The sequence below is a fragment of the Phyllostomus hastatus genome, unplaced genomic scaffold (assembly GCF_019186645.2).
Source record: "Phyllostomus hastatus isolate PE091 unplaced genomic scaffold, TTU_PhHast_1.1 phas_contig_36, whole genome shotgun sequence".
NCBI lineage: Eukaryota > Metazoa > Chordata > Mammalia > Chiroptera > Phyllostomidae > Phyllostomus > Phyllostomus hastatus.
Window position 1 is genome coordinate 3346842 of NW_025333862.1, and position 16350 is coordinate 3363191.

The following is a 16350-nucleotide window of genomic DNA, read 5'->3' on the forward strand; positions in this document are numbered from 1 at the left end:
TTGAGTTAAAAGTTAGTGGAATGTCAAAGAAGAGGCCTGTGGAACCCACTGTGGTGAGGACAGGGTATCAATGGCAGATTCATCCAGATTCCATAGGCAGGAGCACCGGTGCTTCTCATGAGGAATCCATTATCCACTACTGGTGGCACTGGTGGAGCTAGCCCCCATGTCTCTGTCCTGGGAGCATGGCTATGGGTCTTTATGGACAGGGTCTTAGGCATTGTTTCTGGCTGCATATCCTTCAAGCCTGGTTCTAGATCCCTCCTAGAGAGTTGATGAGCTGCCTGATATGACATCCCCTTAATGGGGCAACAAACAAATGAACAAATAAATGGATTCCTTTTCTACTTAGATCAGCTAAATTCAATTTCTGCTACTAGAGAATTGGAATTGACATAACTCCTCTCTCTATCTGATGGTCTGTCTTCCAAATAGACCTTACTGATTGCATGGCCTAGACTTCCGAGGACACAAATGGTTTTAAGTGTTCCATTTTAAAGTCTTACGAACACATGCGTATTTAGTGAAATCTGTTATAATTCTTGTTCAGAAAATGTGATTATTGAGCCCAATGAGAGATGCTTTTCATACTTTTAAGGTGCCACATGTGAGGATGGGCTGAAGTCATCAGGGATGCACTGAGCCCACTCTTATGTTTCCATAATGATATCCCCATCTGATCCTGACTCGCCTTTCCTCCTGGGCTTAGAGTTGATTGTGCCCCTGACACTTGACCACATATATCTCGTTCTCTTTTGGGATTTGGGTTTTGTGGCTTCTTCCTTGGAACAGCTTTCTCCACATCTTCTTGTGCAAACTGCAGTTGTTGACTCAGATTTACCTCAAGAATTGCCAGCTAAGCCTGGCACCAATAGCATGCACCTGTTATTGTCCCAACCTGTCTCCAGAGACTTCTTTTGCCAAGACTATGGCTCTGTATGATGCCTGTAGAGGAGATGTGAGGATTATTGAGGTTGAATGTTCTCTGCTGGTGAGTTTTAGGAGTGCTCAAGATTAACCTTCTGGTTTTCCAATGCTTTTGATTATATAAGTAGGTTTCCTTATATCTTCTTGGGACTCTGACCCATTTCCTGTTATTATTTCTTAAACTGGGTCAAGTGTAATTCTTTTTTTCCTAAGTGTAGCTCACAACCTGGACATGTAGGTGGAAACAGCATATTTATGTTTACCATTTGCAATTTTTTGTTGGAGCCCTGAACAACTGGGCAGGATTTGCTTGGTCTTTTGTCCATTTCAGCCTTTTTATGCTAGTTTTCCCCCCTTTTCTGCTCCCTGGTCCACCTGGGGAAGCCCAGGACTTGGTAAGTCTCTGTGTCTGTCCTCCTCAAATCACTTGTGGGCTCTGTCCCCAGGACAGAGTGTAGTTCCCAAGAAGGATTGCTGCTCTAGGAACTCAGGCCGCCATAGAATTGAGCTTTGCTTCCACTGGGCACAACATGGCAACCTGGGTCACCTAGATGCTCAGCTGGTAGTAGGCAATACCATCATTCTGGTTGAGGCAGAAGTCTCAGAGAGTTTGAGGAAGTCTACTCAGGATTTTGAGTGTCCTGATGACACACCTCAGCTGTGGACCCTGCACCTGAGTGCCTGTGATAATGGCTTGAGCTAGTGAATGAAGGAGTAGTTCTCAGACCCCCAGGAAAAGGGTGCCTGGGTCTACTCTCGAAGTTTTGCTGGCCACCCCAGTCTTCGTCATTCCTTCCTCTTCACAAAGAATGAAAAGACATTTTGTCCATATACTTCCTTTGGCACTTCTGTATACATCAAACTGCCTCATGGGTTCTATTTAAATCAACTGTATCTTCTAAGTGGCTAAGGTGAAATGCATGTTAGTTATTATTCTCCCCATCGAACTTCATAGCAAGTAACTTGAGAGGTCTACATTCATTCTTTCATATCCTGAATGTACCAACTAGTGATGCATTGTCTGGCTACAGGGTTTTGCATGCAGTTAAAATGTGTAGAACAGTTGAGCTGCACTCAGAGACAGAAAGGATCACAACTTGCCTTTTTTTCTTTATGATCCAGGATTCTGCCTGTCTTTTCTGGCTTAACTTAGAGAAGTCTGTGAATTGTGATGAAGACACTGTATTTTATTTTTCACACAACCAACTGAAACCTAGCATTCCTGTCAATTATGATGAAGGTAACAAACCACAACAGTATTAGCAGTACCTGAGGCTTTGTCACCAACTGAACTCATAGGTATTTTTGTATCATATTAGTTATTGAAAATACTTAGAAATGCCATTTATATTCATCAGCACTTCAAAATGACTATAGCTAATTAGACTTGTTGCTAGATCTTGTTATTTAATTTAGTGCATTAATAAAAATACATATACTATGTAAACATTTATGTATTTTAGAACTACCTAAATGTAATTGGTTTCTGTTGCAAACTTATTCATTTTATCTTATGCCTTTAAAAACACTTTGAGAAGAGGTCCATAGGCTTCACCATACTGCCAAAGGAGTTCACTGTACACTTGGTCAAGATCCCTGGTTCCACTGCGCTTTCTGCAGTCTTGGTTTTTGGTTGGTGTTCGGCGGGGCTGGGCGCTAACTAGAGCAGGTTTGGAAGAACGTGGAGCGAACTGAAGCCTTTTTAAAGTTTCAGAAAGCCTCTGATTAAGACTATACGTTCAGGGATCATATCTATAGTTTGCTACTGGAGAAGTTTCTCTGAACATGTAACCTGATACCCAGGGGAGAAACCATCTCTGGCTAGCAGGGGTGGGAAGCCTTTAGTGATGCGAAGGGAAGTGCTGCTTACTAGTGGTTGGAAGGTAGAACTGTGAGATTGGTAGTTCCTTGGTATTTATGTCTGAAATTAGAGAATAAACGCAATAGTTGGTTTTACCCCTGCCTGCAGCCCCGGCCTTATCGCTTGAAAATGGCTTCCTTTTTTTCTGCGCTCCAGCCCTTTTCTCTTTCAGTGTCCCCAAGCTTCCTCTTTCTAGGGTGTTAATACATGTTATTATCTCTGCTGGACTGCCTCTCCCATCTGCTCATTGGGATAACTACACTCTCCTTCCATATCTGGGTTTCTGCCCTTGAACCTCCAGTCTAGGTCAGGCCTCTCGATAATCCTCTCGTAGTTCTGTGCTCACAACTCATTCTCCTAGGGATGATATTTTTTGTTGGTAATGTTTATTGTTTATCACTGCACTAGACTATAAAACCCTCAAGGGCAGGGGCTATTTGCTTTTGTTCTCTGAAGTATCCCCAGTCCACTCAGTATATACTTACTAATGAAGAATCAATTTGAATCAGAAAGTTCATAAAGAGATGTGAACGTGAGCAGAATGGATTTAGGTCCTGGAAAAATAAAAGCAGATGGCCTCCCTCCACTATGACACCCCCAATTACTGCCAAGTCTCTCCATACTCCTAGAGGTCCTACTTACACCAGTAACACGGGGCTCTTCAGGATCACACAGTAGAAACAGTATAGCAAGACTGACAGGCCCGGGAGACAGATGGCCTGGGGTCAATGGCATTAATGCTTCCTTTCCGGGTGACCTCAGCTTCTTTATGCCTCAGTTACCTCATCTGTAAAATAATGAAAAATAATAGTACCTCTGGCAAAGAATGATGACGAATGCTAATGAAGTTGCATAAGGAAAGCACCTAGCACATGGTAAGTACTGATCAAATGGTACCTAAAGAAAAAGAGCCAATCAAACCTAAGGGGTTGTCAGTCCACTTTTGCTACCCTCTTGAGAAGCACTGGATGTAGAAAAGAGGGCAGCCTTGCAGCAGGGCTGGGCCTGGCTCCCATTCTCCCCCCTGCTCTGTCATAGTTGGGATGTTCATGGGAGCCACTAAGAAGCACAAATTAGAGGCAGAGGATCCTTCCTTACAGCTTGGCTGGATCCCTGCCTATGTGTTCATGTCTTCACCTCCCTTGGGATGTGCTGAATGTGCTGTCCTTGCAGAGAGGCCTGTGCTTAAAGTCATGATTTCCCTCTGATCCCTACCTAATTCTTGCTTCAGAGGTTTATAATCAAATTAGTTTACTCTGGCTTCAGATGGAGTTATAACATTTGTAACATACTTGACACAGAATTTCACAGAACATATTACTGCTTAATAAATAAGTTATTTCTCTATTAGAAAACAGTGGATTGTCCTGAAAATGCAACCTTAGTCTGCCCTCTTAACTCTATAACATTTGCTAAGCACCTAGCACAACATCTGGCACTTAAAGGCTTTTAAGAAATGTATATGGAGAGGATGAATGAAGGATTGGATGGGCACAAGAATGCTTCTTTTCCTCTTCCAGGCACAATTGGACTTTGCAGTACTTGATTGCCTCCAGTTCTGCACAGTTGTCACTAGAGGGCAGGAGAGATTAAGACAACAATACTGAGGACTGGTGAGACCCAGAATTACTGTGTTGACAAGGGAGGATGGTGGAAGAAGAAAAATGTTAGAATGATTGAAAAAAATCAGTTGTTCTTTATCTCTTGGGGACCAAATGGAAGGAAATATGTAACTTGAGAGATTGAAGTTAGACTTCCAGAAGAACTTCCAGTGCATAGAGTGTGCTAACTACAGATTTTATACAGATGATTTTTTTATAGAGAGATAATTTGCTAACCCCTTAGCTACATCTTCCCAAGAATAGATGAAGCGAGTTCCTCCTGCCTGAGATCTATATGACCCAACAAGTTCCCCTTAAAGTGTCTGCCTTCAATGACTCCATTTTTACAGATGCAATCATAAAATGCCTTTATTGGTCAGGTTAGCCACCACTCATGCTTTTCCTGTAACTAGGATCCTTTATAGAGGCATGATGGTGTTCACATGCAAATGCTTTCTGAAGAGCCCTGGGGCAGAAGGCAGCCTTGCCCCTCAAATCAGAGCTACTTTGTTGAAATGAGCTGGTTTGGCTTTTGTGGATTTCAGGGTCTGGAGCCATGGGCATAGTCCAAGGATTCCCCCTTTCACTTCTTGAGGAAGCTGCTTTAAAATACACATGGTATCAGGGACATAATAGCATCTGGGCAGGGGCCAGGTTAGGGCTATCTCTCTTTCAGCAGTTCCTGCCCTGGGCTGCCCAGATGGCTTCATCCCAATGATGCCCCAAAGAGAAGAGGGTTTGGCCCCAGGCAAAATTACTTTTCAGAAATGGGAAGAACGCAATGCTTTCCAACCAAAGTGTAAAGCAATAGCCACCTTCAGTAATGAGGGTGTAGCTCAGAGATGCGAAAGCAGAGGCAAGAGTTGGTTACCTGGCCTGGGCTTCACGGACCCAGTAAGCATCTTCAGCCAAAGCTGGTACTACAGAACAGTGGCCTTAAGGACAAATCAATCAATACAGGTGAGCCACAGCCTCCTCTTTGGGCTAGCAGGTAAGTGCAGGGCTGGTTGGAGCCTGTCTCTCCCATCAGGATGTATGCCTTCCTGCTTGGATAAGAGGAAAGGACAAACTATCTCATGCTTTGAGAGCTAAATGGTTTTCCCTTTGAGAATATAGACCCAAGTTAGGAGCTGCTGGTAATGCAGATGGTGTGGGACAAGAGTAGAACTACTGAGGAGACTCCTCAGCCCAGCCAATTCAGTCTGATCTGTCCTCTTTTGAAGTCTGACCTACCTTCAAAGAACTGCCTGACTGCTGTATAGCCCAATACACTTATATAAGCCAAGGGTTAGTTGTCTCTTCTCACATCAGGCCATGAATATTGTCAACATACTCGTGACCTCCAGTTTGGTGGCTTTCAAGGAGTGAGGTTAGGGAGGCCCAGAAGTGACTCTTGGTGTCCTTCCAATTTCAGACACAGGTGTGGGTTCTCTGGCAGGCAGATGCCCAAGTGCCTTGGAGTCCTTCCTGCCTCTGCCTAAGGTGTAGAAGAACTGTCTGTGGAGCAAGTTGAGTGGATGAGGGGGAGTTAGGAGGAGGCAACTGGATGAGAGGTACATTCTGAGGAGCAGCAATTGCCAGCTCAGAGGGACAGCATGACCAGCCCTGCAGGTGGGAGAGCTGTCAAGCGCTGCTCATAGAATCAGGAATTGTTGGAGAAGTAGGTTATGTATTACACCCAAGGATCATGAGATCAGATCATTGGGAAGAACTTAAGGGTAGTGAGATTTCTGACGTTGGCATTGTCAGGGATTACTCCCTCTGATGTCATTTCTATCCTGGAAAAGAGTTTGGGCCATGTACCTCAGCAAAAAAGCTTCCTGTCCTCCCATCCCACCTGACCCTGACCACAGGGGAGAAGACTACAGGTGGAGCCTGTGGAATTCTGTCACATGATCTGCCCTAGACCTTTCAACAAAAGCCAAACCAAACCAACAAGCCAAATGCAGTGGGGTGTGGGGGTTCTGGGCCCCGCGCCCAATGCCCAATGCGAGGGCCGCTCAGATCTCGATGAGGCTGGCCAGGCGCAGGCAGAGGGGCGCGTCCTCCGGCATTGCGTTGCGCTGGATCTCGTTACCGTCCAGGCGCAGCACCTGCAGCTTTGAGAAGTTCATGACGTCCACCACGGTGCAGAAGCTGCTGATGGAGAACTCTGTGGGGACAAGAGGAGTGGAAGTGGGTGGGAGAAGGCCAGATCAGCGACCCGGATCCACAGAGAAGCCACACAGCCTCTAAGGCTGGAAACTTGGCTGGGTGGCCCAAGCTTTTTACAGGATTAGAATCATACCGACTCTCACCACTGGGAGGCAAAACTAGGGACTGAGTGGGACCTCTGCGGCATCTGCCGCTCTGCCTCCTACCCACCCTGAGCCTGGAAAATACCCTGAACACCCTGGAATGCCCTTGAGTGTTTTTCCAGCAGTGTACAGTAGGACCTTATCTCTTCCCATCTGTGTACAGTAGAGGGGAGCAGAAGGAAATCAAAGGTCAACCCTAGGAGCTTTGAAGGATAGATAGCTTTTCAGAGGGCTTTGCTAAATTGCTTTGGGGTGGAAGACTAGGGAAATGGAATAAACTCTGCCACTTTGCAGATAAAGAAAGTGGCAGGAAATTAAAGTGAGAAATCCTGGGCAGAGAGGCAAATGTCTATGCGTGCCAGAGCTTTGAGGCAGTGCTCCATTTTGATCACTGCTGGAGTAGTGAGCAAGTCTCTGTAGTTCACGGAGACAAAAATCCACAAATAAGGCTGCTATGAACCTCAAAAGTAAAGTACACAATTCCCCTGCCTCCTGCATTTCATATGATTATGGTTTATCTGTTATTTAAAAATCTCAAAAGAATTTCCCCCTTTTGAAGCTTTCCCCACAAACACATAATCCTAATAGGTACAATAGTTCTGTTTGGTTTTAACAAATTCTGCTGCTACCTTTTACCCACTTATTCCTCTGATTGTCTTCTTAGACAAATCAACCACCTCTCTCTAGAGTAGACTCCCTCTCTAGAGTCTACTAGGTCAAGACTTGAAAGAAGAAATCCCAAGAACTCAGTTAAAAATCCGGCACAGATAACAAAAGTCACCACTGAAAGCTCTGAGGCCTCTTTGGTTACTTCACTGTGGTGTGTGAGAGCTTCAGGAATATCTCTGTGTGAGTGGTAGTTCCAATAGATCTGGTCTTAAGGGTAGGATCCAGATGGTACACCCCAAGGGCTGTAACACACAGGCTGCCCAGAACAGGGTTTGCTTTTGCATCCACCAGAGGTGCTCCTCAGCTTGAAGCAGTGGTCAGGAACTGTGTGGCCTAAAGCTGGGCAACAGGAGTGGGAGGAAGGTTATCTGACTCCCTTCCCAGGTGGGGGGGAATGGTGGAAGACATTGTGGAGGGAAAGTTTATGAGGATGAAGATGAAGGTTGCAAGAAAGACAGTATAGAGAACGTATAGGTTGATGAAGAGCATGTTTTTAAATTAGCACATTTGATTGTTTTCAGTCTCTGTTAAAAACAGACCAAGAGGAGACAGGGTAAGGCTGCAGCCAATTAACTTGTACTGCAAAGGTCCAGCCCACAAGAATAATGAGATGCTGGGCATAGTGGGGCAATGAGAAATACCTCTCTCTGGAGAGTACTGAGAGAAAATCTGAAATGCTTTTGTTTGTTTCCTCTCTGGTGCTGGGGAATGGATCAAGTGGCCTCTGAGTGGGCAGCTTGAGGGCAGAGCAAGGGCTAGGGGCTGGGTCTATGGTATCTGCACAGAAGGAGTGGAGTGGGGTGGACTGGGGAGAAGCAAAGTGGCCCAGCTTAAGTATTATTTCCAGCCCTATTTGGGACTGTGCTGGAGGTCCTAGGATAGATTCTCCACCCTTGCTTGAAGCCCTCACACCATCTGTTCAAATCCTGGATCCCAACTCTGCATATATAAATATGGGGGTCTTTAGGGGCTGTTGGACACACAGTGTATATAGATTCTACTCATGTGTTGGGCACTGTGATCCCCCCCTCAAACTCATGAATAGGACAGGGCTCTTCTGCTTGGAGACTCTGAAGACACTTTCCAGCCCAGATTAAAACTGACATAAGTCTTTCCAGATTCCTCCTGCTGTACTCGCCCTGCTTCCTGGATTCCCAAAGCTACTGAATAACAGTCCAAGCTGTGTTCACTTGCTTTTGCCAGACTGGAAAAACTGAGGAAGAGCTAGTGGAAGAAGGAAGAGGACAGGGCTTTTTTCCTGTACACCGTTTAGTTCCCACCCTTTTGGATCCTCCCTCAGATCTCCCCGACCCCTGGTCCCTGACTTCCTGTGCAAGGCAACAATCTTTTCTGCTGGTGGTCTGAAGTAGAGAGATACTCCCCACATTCTCATCCGGAGACACCTGGCTCCAGGTCCTTGGACAATAAAAGCAGGGGTTCAGGATGCTATCCTACATAGTCTGGGTGACCTGGAGAGACTGTGTTTCCTTCTCTGCATCTCAGTTTCCCCATCTTTGCCATCAGAAAGTAAAAAACAAACAACCCAAAATTATTCCTGTTAACTTCAAAGTGGTAATAAGAAGCAAAGTTAACAATAATAGTAATTGCGCATTGCTTTTTCAATTATGTGCCAGACCATGGACCAAGCACTTTCCACTTATTATTTCACTAATTGAGAACAATAAGAAATTGGTTTTATTTTACCTATAGAGAATACTAGGTGAGAGACAAAGAACTAGACAAAAGGGTTTGGCTTTTGGGGTAGACAATGAAAATTTTTAGGTTGTTTGACTTAAGGGAGAACTTTCTTGCAAGACTTGGGATACTTTAGTAAATTTTATCTTCATCAGAGCTTTTGGAAAGAGTGGCCTACCTAATATTTGAGCAGCAGATGTAGTTCTGCGTGAGGGCAGAGTGGTGACTGATGCTGTGATGGAGCCATTTCCACACCAAGCTCCTCTGATTGCACGGTTAGGGAATAACGAACAGGTTCTCTACCATGACAGCTGTTTTTTGCTGTCACATTTTCAGAGCCAAACTCTGATTAAGCATCACATATAATATGACATTTCTGATGTGACAATCCTCCTGGATTCAGAATGGGTGGCAGGTAAGTAGTGGTGACTTCTGGGTGGGATTATGTAGAATTCATGGAATGATGGACAGCTACTGGTAAATGTCAAACACTTTGTGGCATGAAACATCTTAGAGACATCTAAGAGAACCATCTCCCTTGGAATGAGAAAATCCTCCAAAAAAAGAGAAACTTTAAAGGCAAAACAGTTTGCAGTGCATATGATGGTGTCTTGCACTTCAAACTAAAGGACCAGACACCTCATCACCTTTCCAGCCCCACTGTCATCCTCTAGGACTGACAGCTCTCTCACTCAGAGGGCTATACAGTTTATTAACATCTTGCCAAATGACTGATCTGTTGTTCCCTGAGCACAGGGAGAAAAAAGATCGAGAGAAACAGAGTGACACACTCCCTACCTGTGCTGTTCTCTCTCAGCAGGCTCTACTTCGAAACCCTTTGTTAGTGATCATCAATGAGTCTTTCTTTCCCCTGGGAGAGAGGAAATTTTCTGACAGAGTAAGGAAGGTTAAACACTGGTTCAGGACCTTGCAGCTAGGATTAAGACATCAGAGACCCTGGAGTAATTAATATAAGCACATTCTAAACACAAGATTCTTAGTAAGAGCTGAAAAGCAACTGGATAATCCAATCTGAAATAAGTATTTCAGTTCTTAGAGGCAGAGAGGGAGCTCTTTTGGTTCCTTTAGGCACCTGCAAGGAAGTACTTGGAAAACAAGAAGCTCAGTTTCCTTACCCCTTACCCCAAGGCTTTGTGATATTCAGTCAGGCTCATGTTATGTTAGGGAGTCCTCTGCCCTACTTTCAGGGGCTCCTTGAACTCCAGAGAGAATTGATCAGAACAAGTACTGTATTTAGCTCTGAGAGGCTGCATATTCTTGTCCACCAGCTGTTATGTTTGAAAAATAAACACCTAAAATGCAAGACCAGGCTGGAGAGGCAGGAGTAGATTGGGTGGAAACAGAGAGCTCATCCTCTTCTGAGTCAGAGAGTAGTTACAGATATGCCGTGGTTTCTTAGCCTACTTCCTTCTAGGGTGGATTCTTGAAGTTCAACTTAAATCCCTTCTCTCTATGAACTTCCACCCCCAAACATTTCCAGAATCATATCTCACTGCTCCTCAGTATGTACATGAGTCCTTCCTCTCAGACACAAGAATTTCCTGGCTGTCTCCTACAGGCAACTTGTTCAATGACAGGGTTTCTTTGTTGGGAGCTATGTGTCTTCCCAGAATGGCTTTGTCCTGAGTTCCTCTAGCCCATGCCCACTTATATCTCAAGACCTAGACTGAAACTTACCTCTTCTGGGAAGTCTTCTTACCAATCCACTTCCCACTGAATTTTATTAATATTGCCATTTAGTTTAAGTGTAAGGCTTGGTTTTCAGGTTGCCTCATTTTGTTCTCTAGTTACCCTACTGCTATTTCTTTTGTATTGCTACTGGCACTCAGAATAGGGTCTTTTCAAAGAAATAGACAGCCACTCCCCATACCCCTTTGCCAAGGTCTCACCATTGATCCTATTGCCTTGGAGGTAGAGGTTCTCCAGATTGGTGTTGACTGGGGGGATCTTCTGCAGCTGGTTGTAGGAGAGGTCGAGCTCAAGGATGCTGCTGGAATTGAAGGTGTTGGAGGCCAGGCCATTGTTGGTGAGACTATTGTGGGATAACCGCACATACAGCAGTTTTGGTGACCCCCGGAAGTAGCTGTCAGGGACAGAATAAACATTATTGTGCTCCAGATACAGCTGCTCAAGGGCTGAGGGCAGTCCATCAGGCACCCTCCGAAGGTGGTTGTAACTCAGGTCCAGCAAGATCAATGACCGGAGGCCCCTCATTGCACTTCCCACTTCCTGAATCTCATTGTGTTGAAGGTACAAGGCTGTGAGGTTCTCAAGTCCCTCCAGAGCATTGTTGGGAACCCGTGAGATCTGGTTGTGGTCGAGATGGAGTTCCCTCAGGGATCGAGGCAGTGGGCCAGGCATTCGGGTCAGGTTGTTGTGGTCCAGGTACAGCCTCTCCAGGTGCCTCAGCTTAGAAAAGACCTTCCTGCCCACTTTATCACTGGTGATCTGGTTGCCATGAAGAGCGATCCAAAGCAGCCCAGTGGAATTGTCGAAGACGCTTTCCTGGATGGAGGAGATCTGATTGTTCTGGAAGTAGACATACTTCATGCGGGAGGGGACAAAGGGCAGATACTTGAGGTTGCGGTTGTCACAGTACATGGCCGTAGGGAAGTTGGGTGGACAGTCACACTCCTGGGGGCAATCTCGAGGATCTGGTGGGGATGGAGAGCCATAGGTATAGGCTGGACCTTCCTCCACCCCATAGGGGTAAGGCTCATAAGGCTCATAGGGGTAAGGGTCATAGGGATCATAGTAGGTGGACTGCTGGCTTCGGAGGTAGTGGAACCACCAGTGGGGATCTTCATCATACTGAGCCCAGGAGAGGGAGCAGAGCCCTGCCAACAGCAGGACAGAGGCCCACTGCATTTTGTCTCTCTGTAAGAAGGGAAAGAGAACAGAGCAAGCAGGCATGAGTGAGACTTTAGGGAGGCAGAATGGGTGAGCCTTAGGCTTTGAGCAGATCTGATATAGTGCCAAACATCTGAGAACAGGAGCTTTCACTTACTTTCTCAATGCCTTTTCCTAGGGTTGGCTCTGCACACTGGATCCAGCTGGAGCTTGCTACCTGAGGAGACCTAGGTGCATGTTCCCCTGGTCATAGAGTCACAGAGGTAGTCTTTGAGATTAGAAGAAAGTTGAATAGGGGTGCTGCATTTTTTCTTGAAGGGACAGATTCATTGTAGCCTGAAGTTTTTGTTGGGGTAGCTGGAAAGCCCACAGCAATCCCTGTGCAGTGGGGTGGGGATGCTTTTTAGGCCTGAATTCATGTCCAACTTCCACTCCCCAGGGAAATAATATTTTTCAAGAATCCAAGGAAAAAGCCCTGTGGCTTTTTCCATGTATCAGGAAACCTCCACCAGTAGCTTGAGACTACAAGGGGAAAGATTTCAACTACTTCGGAAAGATCTTCTGGTCTCTTGGGAAGTCTGAGAGTCTGCTTTTGAGTCTTTGTGAAGGGGTGTGGTCCTTCTACAGCCACCGTGAGAGTTGGGCTACCCTCTAAAGTGCCAATATCTAGGACATTCTACTGGGTGAGAAAACTCTTGGGTAAGCAGTTTGTGGCTACATATGCAACTTAGCAGGCACAGGGTTTTCATATAACAGTTACAGCTTCCCTCCAGACTGGGGACACTGGCACCCAGGAATGGCATTTGTCTTCTAGAGTGGCTGAGTACAAGGAGTCTGAGTCAGTCCACTTGGCTGTCTTTTGTGGTATCTAGTAAAGTGTCAGCACTGTTCATGCTGCACCATGGACATTATGCAAGAGCTACATGGGGCCGTGAATTGAGGAACACTAAAAAAAGGACTAGGAATTGAAGAATCTCATGTATGTCCAAGGGAATGGGATTCTGGCATTCTCCCTCCCATCCCAAGCTCCCTGTGGTGACATATGAATTACAAGGTTCCATATCAAGACCTCTACACTGGCATCAGCCTTCAAGCTTATATGCATGCTAGTGAGATGAGAACAGGCTGTCCTAGAGAGAAATGTAGGCTTACTGTCATCTGAGAGGGAAGCTGAAGGTATAGAAGATGAGGGGCAAGGGGGTGACATATCAGGCCTGAGCATCCTGCTCTGAATACCTACAGCCAAAGCACTGTATAGTCCTATGAGCAATGGGCACCTTCTAGAGGTGTGAGTGTCACCCTTGGATGGGGAAACTTCAGAACCTTTCTTGGTCCTGGAAAAGTCACATATATCTCTCACATTGCTGTTTGGGCCTTGCTGGGGTTGGCAACCATGAACAGGGGAAAGAAAGGTATCTAAAAGCCACCATCAAATCCAAAGAACTAATGGGAAGGACCTTGACTATGGCAATATAGTCACTTTGTGGCCAGCACCCTTCCCAGATCTCTCTGTCCCCTGAAAGCAGTTCCTTTAAGCCTGCTTCATCCCACCAGCCTCTGGGCTGCAGAGGAGAGGCACCCTGGCTCATTCTCAAGCAACCTGAGGCCTCAGACAAAGAACCCACAGTGTTTTAGAAAGTCGACCCAATTGCCCACTGCTTGGGCTTGCTGACTGGGCCCGGGTTCTGGCCAGGAGAGTAGACGGATGAAGTGGCCCACTGCCAGCAGCGCATTTTTCCATGCACAGCTCTGGGCTGCTGCAGGACCAAGGTGGCTGTCTGGAGGCTGGCACAGTGAGCCTCTGTCTCCATTTCTCCTTCCAGACTGAGTACCTTGGCAGACAAGAGCCACCTTCCTCTTCAAGACTCAGCTTTCCAGGGGCATGCATCCTTCCCATTTTGGCCTCTCCTTAGAAGCCCTGACTGCTGACACAGTTTGGTGGAGACTTTGTGCCTCTTCTTGCCCCAACCCCATCTCTTAGCAATATTGCACGAGGATAGTCTACTTTTAAATTATCCCCTAATAATTTAAAATACCCTCCTGTGCTCAGAGTTTTGTGAGGTGGAAGGTTCCTATGACAGGCACTCTCTGAGGTGGGGGAGCTCACTCAGGGGTTACTGTTGTTCTTTCATTACTTCAGTCTAGCGAACCATCTCTCCCTCCTGTCAGAGTGGAGGAAGTCAAATCAGAATCCACCCTCTTCCTGGACTGGACCCACACTTCTCAAAACTTCTCTTTCCCTTTTACCCCAGCAACACACACACACACACACCCCACATACTCAGACACAATACACAAAACTCCCCTCCTCCATAGCAGTGTTTAGTTCACACAGCCCTCTATATGAAAGACAGCAGAGACATGGGGCTAAGCTGATAGCGTTTATGAATAGTAGTAGGGCAGAGCTCGCTTCCCTTTGCTTTAGTGGCTGAAAACTGGAGCCTCCTTCCCTCCCCCCACCCAAAATCAGAAAGGAGCTACAGGAAAAGGGTAGTATTTAGAGCTTCCTTCTTTATACTTCCTCTTTGCTCTCTCCAGCATCCTGGGGTCATGGCCCACAGAAAATGAGGAATGAGTCCTCCCTCTTCCCACTCCCCAGCAGCCCCGTTTATTTATTTTCTTTATTGAACTACAAAATGTGAAAACAAGTAAAATGACTACACTTACCTGGAGCTGAACCTTTTAGAGAGTGACCACGTCTCTCTGTCTGTGGACTCCTTGGGTTGGAGAAAGTGTGTATGAGAGAGAGAAGGAGTGAGAGTGTCTACTGAGAGTGTCCGTGTCTGTGCCAGGCCAGGGTCCCGCCCCCAAATTCCTAATCAAATATTATGAAGAGAGGGGCTGAGGAGCCAGGATCCTGGCTTTTTCAGCTCTGCCTCAGGGGTGGAGCCCACACTCAACTACGCAAATCCTGCCCGCCTGGCGCTATAAAAACCACCTTCTTTCCACTCACTATCTTCCCTGAAGCATTGGCAGCTCTGGGTTTCTTTCTGCTCAATGAGTTAGTGGCAACCTAGAAGTTATTTGTACAGGCTCTTACGAAGTGCCTGGGTTTCTCATTAAACCCACAAGGGCAGATGCCAAGATGGGGAGGGCCAGGATTTGGGAAGAGGCAACTTAATTAACTCTTTCTGCAACCTGTGGCTCCCCCTCCCTGCCCCAGAGCTAGTACTCACTCTTCTGGCTCCAGCTTGCTGTGTACTAGCATCATACACTTTCATTTAATCTTAGGGTTCTTAACACTTACTTTGTTAGGTTGAAGCGGGACAATATGAGATGCTGTATGTAAGGTGCCTGGCTTAGCACACAGCTGGCATTCACAATGTGGGAGAGATTATTGCTATACCCATTTTACAGGTGTGGACACCCTGTACAAGGGGAAGATGAGGTCGGAGAAGCACGCAGGAGCTAGATCAGGAAGGGAGTTTTAGGCCATGGAATGGATTTAGTTTTTATTCTAAAAGAAAAAGTCATCTTTTAAACTACTCAGGAGAAGCAACAGGATCTGATTCACATTTTTAAAGGCACACAGAAGAGACTGTGTGTGGAGAAAGGGAGTCGAGGGAAAGCAGGAGGCACCAGCGTTGCCTCATGGAGAGGTGATGGCAGATTGGCTCAGTGCAGTGGAAGAAAGGTAATGAATGTATTTTTAGACAGGAAAGTGACAAGTCCTGAAGATGAACCTGATATGGGCAGTTACAGAAGTGAAGGATATATCCTAGATTTTCAGTTTGAGCAACTGGATGAGTGGTAGCTCCATTTCCTGGTATTGGAAAGATGGGGAGGAACAGACTTGGGTGGAAAACCAAAGTATGCTTTGGATGTGCTAAGTTAGATATGCCTGTTAGGCATTCCAGGGGAAATGTACACAGGCAGATGTCTGAGTATGAGTTTGGAGTTTGGGGGTTGGAAGAAAACATTTGGGAGCATCAGAATTTAGATCACGTCCTTTTAGTTGCTTTCTTCAACTAAAAGCTTCCCTCAATATCCAGGAAACAAACCCCCCTTTTAAAAAATTTTTGTAAAGTGCTTATAAACATAAAATTTACCCTCTTAACCATTTTTAAGTGTACACATAAGAAGTGTTAAGTATATTTACATTGTTATGCTACCAATCTCCAGAACTCTTCATTTTTCAAAACTGAAACTGTATATTCATTAAACAAAGATTCCCCATTTCTCTACTCCCCTTCCACTCCCCACCCCTTGGCAACCAGCATTCTACTTTCTATAAATTTGACTACTCTAAATATCTCATATAGGTTCAATCATACAGTATTTATCTTCTTGTGTCTTTTTAATTTCACTTAGCATAATGCTCTCAAGTTTCATCCATGTTGTAGCTTGTGTCAAAATTTTCTTCCTACTTTATCCTATTGCATAAATTGACCTAATTTATTAAATTTATTTATCCATTTATGTACATTAG

General features: G+C 45.6%; 1 protein-coding gene across 1 annotated transcript; it reads right to left on the reverse strand.

Annotated features, from left to right (window-relative positions):
* Positions 1–4740: 4740 nt before the first annotated feature.
* On the reverse strand, positions 4741–14740 carry FMOD (fibromodulin). Its single transcript, XM_045841618.1, has 3 exons — positions 14589–14740; positions 10961–11948; positions 4741–6541 (listed from the first exon to the last, which is right to left on the reverse strand). The coding sequence occupies exons 2-3, from the start codon at positions 11937–11939 to the stop codon at positions 6390–6392; spliced, it is 1131 nt and encodes a 376-aa protein (XP_045697574.1). The 5' UTR covers positions 11940–11948; positions 14589–14740; the 3' UTR covers positions 4741–6389.
* Positions 14741–16350: the final 1610 nt, after the last annotated feature.

Bases quoted from the DNA above. Each gene is read 5' to 3' on its own strand.
- FMOD (XM_045841618.1), bottom strand. From the start codon at position 11,939: ATGCAGTGGGCCTCTGTCCTGCTGTTGGCAGGGCTCTGCTCCCTCTCC. The intron at 6,542-10,960 runs GTGAGACCTTGG...TTGTCCCCACAG, and splicing joins CCAAGGCAATAGGATCAATG to AGTTCTCCATCAGCAGCTTC.